We start from the raw sequence: 6,754 nt of genomic DNA on the forward strand, positions 1-6,754 counted from the left end.
GAGCAGGGGACATGAGGTCACGCATTTAGACTGGAAGAAAGGAGATTTAGTCTAAAGCAAAGGAAAGGGTTGTTTTTTTTTTTACAGTCAGAACAATAAGGATGTGGAATTTTCTTCCTGAAGAGATGGCTTTATCAGAGTCTATACAGATGTTTAAACAGCAATTGGATAAATACTTGCAAAAACATAATATTCAGGGATATATTTTTTAATTAGTAGGGTAATAGCTTTTGGTCTAAGGAGATATCTGACTTCCATTCTGGGGTCAAGAAGGATTTTTTTTCTAGTTTGTTGCAAAATTGGAAGCGCTTCAAACTGTTTTTTTTGCCTTCTTTTGGATCAACAGCAAAAATAACTGCGAGAAAGGCTGAACTTGATAGAAGTATGTCTCTTTTCAGCCTATGTAACTATGTAAATTAGGATGCCAGCACTGTATCTTGGCAGGGCCCAGGTCCATAGATATAGCATAGTAACTAGCAGGCTAAATGTGTCAATGTTAACTCCTGGGAGCCGTAGTATTTACATCCTTCCGTGTAGACGATCAGGGGATAATGTAGCAAGTAGGCCTTCCTCCATTTTCTTGTGTATATAAAGCCTAATAATCAATTGATAGCTGGTTAGGTAGGAGTTACAGAATATTTCTTCTGTATTCTTCATTCTATCTTTATAACAGGGGGCCAAGTCCTTTTTGTAGTCTTGTCATATTATTGGACTGCGTCAGAATTTCACTTAAATTCAAATACCGTTAATATGGTAGCTTCTTAAAAATATTTTTTTCAAATACTCAAAAGTTAGAATAGCTGTACAAAAACAAACAAACTAGTGATATAAAACAATTAAAAAGAAATGTTAGTAGGCTACATTAAATCCCCTTGTTTTACTTTTTCCCCGCAGTATGTTTCAATACATAAAGTAAAGAGAAATATTTAAGAATATTTTATTAATATTCGCCTTAAATCAGTGTCCTGTGCAATTTTACTATATTTAAAGTATTATTTTTGGTGGGAATATGCAATTTCAAATGGAATTGATGTAAATACCCCTGCTAGAGCAGAAATGTTTTCTATTATGTACTTAGGTCATTTAAAACTTCTACAGGTTTCATGTTTTCATTTTAATAATAAAAACGCCAACCAGAAAACTTTGGGTTCTTAAATTTTATAGTAAATGCTTTTATTATGTCATCACATAGGAATGTGGCATTAACAAACCTTTTCTCGATACAGACATTACATTAACCAATACTTGCTGTAAACGGTCCTATATCTACTACATGAGAAATGTTCTTGGTTCTATAACATTGTACTGACAATCCTGTGAAGATGACGATATATTTCCTTAATATATTTCCAGTGATTATATGTGCATTAAAAGTTGGCAGCTTGAAGCCACGTTGGCAACCATCTGATCAGGTATTATTTGTTGTTTGTTGTGATGATGATATGTCATTGGTTAGATCAGGTGTAGGCAACCTTCAGCACTCCAGATGTTGTGGACTACATCCCCCATGATGCTTTCACACCCATAATGCTGGCAAAGCATCATGGGAGGTGTAGTCCAAAACACCTGGAGTGCCAAAGGTGGCCTATGCCTGGGTTAGATTATGTTGCCGGATGTGAACACCTTTCGATTTTTTTTATTTTATTTTTTTATTCTTTATTTTTGAGTGCAGAGCAAATTACAGGCATAAACACTGACTTATACAACACATGGGATCAGCATAAACAGTTAGTACGGATAGTCAAGAGATGCTGCACTATTTTTTTTTTTTTAAAACAAGTTTGAGACATGAGGGAGGCAAGAAAGTGATATAGAGAAGATTTGCATATTTGCTTAAGCTAAACATACACATCTAATTTCTTTATCAAGGTTAAGTTTATGCTCAGAATACTTGCTAGTTATGAAAGGTTGCTTGATGCATCTAGATAGCAGTAGTTTTACAAACAGGCTAGTGTAGTTTGGTCATATTTGATATTCAGGCTGGGTCTTGTGATGTCGCTTTGATGCTGGTTTCACCACGGCCGTTAGAAGCTACCGGTGCTGCCTCTGTGGGGAGCCGTCGTTGTGGTTTTGCTGAGCCTCCAAGACAGGGGGAGTTCTGTTGCTGTCCGGTGCTTGCTCTGTCCGTTTCATGCGGCAGTGGGTGAGTGTCCACTAGAGCAGGCAGCAAAACACAGTCCAGTCCAGCCCTGCCGCACTCTGAGCAGTTTGCCGGCTTCCCTGGTGTTGCAGCCGTGATGCGGAGTGCTTGTCTCGCTTCCCTGGGCAGGGTCTGAAGGCAGGGGTTACAGTGTCGGCTGAGAGCACTGGGAGTGAGTTGTTTCTCCCCATGTCTTCTGTGCACATGGCATCTGCCATCTTGGGCCTGGCTCTTAGGCCCCACAGCTTCAGTCGCCATATTTTCGTCAGGGCCTCAGGGTGAGGACCGGGATCACCCCCACCGGTCCAGAGGGGGGGGGGGGGGGGAACAGGGCCTCGTTCACGCTCGTTTGGGCCCCAGGTTGGGTTCTGTTGGGCAGGATAGAGGGGCAGCGGCCGTCTGCCCCCCTCACCGCCGGAGTAGGCCTCGATTGGGGCATCCGTGCCCTCTCCTCCAGGGGACTGCAGCTCGGTGAGCCAGCCTCACCCTGGATCCAGTGTCCCTTTAGCTCTGTGGACCGCCGCTGGTGATTGGTTCTGGAGCTGGAAAACCTGAATTCAAAGCATAAAGTTTGATGGCTTGCAGGAGCTCAGCTTGCATGCTGCCATCCAGCTTGGCGGTCCGGCCCCGCCCCCCGAACACCTTTCGATTTAAAGCAGCAAAACAACTTTAACTTAAATGATTAACTTCCAATTAACACATCTGAACAAAAGATTGTTTACCTGACCATTATTAAAACTGGGCACCAAGTGTGTAATGCCAACAAGAACTTTTTATAGGGTTTGTTCTAAGCATAATAAAATGTACTTGTACTTTGTTTGTTTTTATATTTTTTAGGGGAGGTGGAGGGGGTGTTGCGAGTAATCGTTCACAAGATTTAACCCCTTAAGGACACAACTTCTGGAATAAAAGAGAATCATGACAGAATATTTCCGTCATGTGTCCTTAAGAGGTTAAAGCTAATCCAAGCGTTTGTGCTTATAAATCACAGATGCCAACAGACAGCAATATAAGAATATAATAGAAGGATCGGATGAGAACCAGAGAGACTGATTCTAAAACAGATAGGGTGTAGGCTGGTGGGCTAGATATGTTTGTTCAATTTTGCCTGCTACTAGCCTTTTCTAAACATGTCTCTCCATCTCAAATTCTACACACAGCATCCCACAATGCATTGCATGTAGGTCAAAGGAGTTGGCTGGTTGTGGGCAGAGACAGTCACAGCCATTTCAAGCAGATATATTTTTGCTTTTCAGGTGTTGACGAATTTGGTACCAGAAATGAACTGTTAAATAATAAAAAGAAATGCTGTTTGGCTCCCACAATGTAAATATTTTTTGTGGGTTTTATAAAACAGTACGTTACCATGCTTGTTGTGACCGAGTCACTTTAATAGCAAAGAGAACATCGGCAAGGCGGAGGAGAAACGTAGATACTTCTCTTCTATAGCCCCATCATTGGCTTGAGGTCTGCTTTTGGTGGTGGTAAGAGCACAGTGCTGCAGAAATTCTGTTTTAGGTTTAAATGTTCCCTTTAATTACAGTTTTGCAAACTGTATCAGATGGGGTGTGTTTAGAGTTTGTGTTTATTCAAATAAGTTTATTTTTACATAGTTCGCTTATAATAATTTTTACATTGCAACGAATAGCATATTCAAGGATATGATAGATAATACATAGATTAGTTGCTGATGCAAGGAGAAATGTGACTGCCATTTTGGAGTGACGTGATTTATTCCCCATTTTATGTCAAAATTGTAAATCACTACAAATAGTTTCTGGTTATTTTTTGCCACATTTTGGATCAACAGAACAAACAGAGATGTGTGAAAGGTTCAATCTGATGGCCTTGAGTATATTTTCAGCCTCTATTACTATGTAACTATCATTATTTTTTTCATGCAGGGATACTCAAATCATCTAACAAGCGCTATATGTGAGTGGATAGTAGCATTTGGATTTGTAACCTTTTTCCTGACCTTCATCAGAGATTTCCAGGTTAGTACACAGTATGTCTGTTACAATCTGCCATCTTTCAATTATTTTATCACACATCTCTATTTAATACTTAGATAGCTGAAGGGTTCAATTTGCATAATGTCCAGATGGATTGAGTGAATCACTGAGATGATAATTTATGAACAACAACCAGAGAATAGTAGTCACGAAGGAGAACTTGACTTTCAGCTCATTCCCGGCCAAGCAAGGGCAACTTCATTATGGACACAGCAGTTCAACAAAGCTCTGTGTACAAATCTGGCAAATCATCTGCCCCATTGCCTAACAAATGGGAAGGCCTTCAGTACTCCAGATAATTTGGACTACATTATCTGGTTCATGATTTAGTCCACGACATCTGGAGTACCGAAGGTTGCCTACCCCTGGCCATTGGTGGTCAACCCAGTCCCTCAAGGCACACCAACAGTTCAGGATGTATGTATTTCACATTGTTACAGTGGAATACTGGAGAAACAAAAGCTAAATGTTTTTTCTATAATTCTGCTTTTTATCATTGCAGGGTGCCAATGTAACCATTTCAACGGAAATACTTGATGACTACGGCGACTATTAAAAGGATTCTCTTGAGAATTATAGGAGACAAAACTATTTTCTAGTAGTCCTTGCTAGACTAATAAGGACACAAGGACTTGTACACAATTTGCACTTTGGAACAAATGCCAGTTTTGTTTTTTAATGTTTGGTAACGGAATCTGACTTTTTACAATATTTTCATCATGTAATTTTTTTTGTATATTTTTTACTTTTTAACATATGCCAGTTAATGTTTTAAGAATAGAATTTACAATGATAACCATGTTACTGAAAGGGCACTTATTATGGTTTTCAAAATGTTTCTAATAAATTAGATTATTTTTCATTTTTGGAGATGTCAGTCTTTTCAAGAGGAAAGCACAAATTATCGAGCGCTGATGTGTTGACAAACTCATTGATTCACTCTACAGCTACCACGAATCTTACAGCTGGATCGGTCATTTTTACCCTACATGACACTTTTCATTCAACTGTTTTGTTAACTTCACAGTTTGACTACTATATAAAGAAGCATTAACAAGTTACCTATTTGTCATGTTAAAGATAACAAATTAACCACTGTTAACCATTTTAATAGCTTTGGCATGTTTGTGTTTGTTCATGTATAAGATGGCGATAGAACTTTAATTTGATAATATACTATACATACACACATACATAGACACATAAAATACATACAGAGAGACAAAAACACACAAACTTATTATTTACTATTTAGGACAACTAAAGTCTGAAAAAGAGGGAATTAAGTGTGTGGGGAGGGGGGGAACTTATGGCTATAAACATTTGTATACAACTATGTAGCTAAAGAAAAATACATACCTCAGAATAAGCTCATTTATTTGCCATAATTTTCAGACTACCTCATATGCATGGCATTTTTGTCTATTTTTGGTAGTTAAAGCTCATATAGTACAAGGAGAGCATCACTGTTTTAAATCTAGGCATCTAAAATGTTGGATCCTGGGACTGTAAATATAACAAAAATCTACAAAATGTATGATTTTGTAAAAAAAAAAAAAATACCTCATGCTATTATGCTAGCAGGCATTATCATATTTTAAAAATCCTTTTTTCTTTTTAAAAATACTTTATTTAAAGTGAGTCGTACAAAGGAACAACTAACTATAGGAAGAGTAAATAGAGTAAACATTATCTAATAAAATGAGGAAGAAATGAAAAGGTTATCAAACCCATTAAACTGTATTGAATTCACTAACAAGATGTGGAAAAAAGATTGAAATGAAGGAAAGGAGGGGGGATCAAGAAGGGGGAGTACCACCATTGCGAAACTAAACTCCAGAGGCATTAACGTTAAGCTTTAAGCACCAGAACAACTACAGAAATGTTATGGTTCTGGTACAAAAAGAATATCCATGTAGTCTCAGTAATCTGAATACTGCCTTCTATGTAAAAAAATAAATAAAATAAAAACAAACAACATATATATATATATATATATATATATATATATATATATATATAAAGGTATCCTCTAGTGGCTGTCACTCACACTGCCACAAGAGGCACTTCCAGTTGCAGTCCTGCATGAAGTCCCTACTTCTCATAGACATGCATTGAGATGCACAATGAGATGCTGATTGCCACACATCAGCAATAGCCCCCAATGACCGCAGGTCTTCTGCGAGACTTAGTTTACTCCAACAGATGCTTTTTGTGAAGAGCAAAGTAGCTCTAACCAGAGGCGTAAAGAGAATCCACATGGCCCCGATGTGAAAAGTGCCCTGTGACTCTCTAAATAACTATCTAGTCACTTCCTGGCTGTCTCCCAGCCACCACACTCCAGGAAGTGCCGATGATCACTAAAGCCAACTGCGAGGGCAAGTTGAGAAATGGATATCGGTACTCTACACCAAATCCTTACAAGGCATACTACTTTGGAGAAAACCAGGTCTGACACCTATCCCACACTGCCTGAGGCCAATACTGGTCCACCAGTTCAATCCCCTTCTATCCCACATACCTACATCGCAAGTGCAGAATCTGCAATGACATCAGACACTTGTTGATAAAAGCGGAGGTACAGATGGTCACTAACCAG

The 6,754-nt window shown here is 38.7% G+C and overlaps 1 protein-coding gene across 5 annotated transcripts in view; it reads left to right on the top strand.

Moving 5' to 3' along the window:
- DRAM1 (DNA damage regulated autophagy modulator 1) overlaps nt 1–5,449 on the top strand; it is a 47,785-nt gene extending 42,336 nt beyond the window's left edge. For all 5 annotated transcript variants that reach the window (XM_063447199.1, XM_063447200.1, XM_063447196.1 and 2 more), the window contains 3 exons: nt 1,354–1,412; nt 4,045–4,137; nt 4,658–5,449. In XM_063447199.1, the coding sequence (XP_063303269.1) occupies nt 1,354–1,412; nt 4,045–4,137; nt 4,658–4,711 (206 nt within the window). In that variant the 3' untranslated portion in view covers nt 4,712–5,449. The remainder of the gene's footprint in view (nt 1–1,353; nt 1,413–4,044; nt 4,138–4,657) is intronic.
- The last annotated feature ends 1,305 nt before the right edge of the window (nt 5,450–6,754 follow it).

This window comes from Pelobates fuscus, chromosome 3 (genome assembly GCF_036172605.1).
Source record: "Pelobates fuscus isolate aPelFus1 chromosome 3, aPelFus1.pri, whole genome shotgun sequence".
Taxonomy (NCBI): domain Eukaryota; kingdom Metazoa; phylum Chordata; class Amphibia; order Anura; family Pelobatidae; genus Pelobates; species Pelobates fuscus.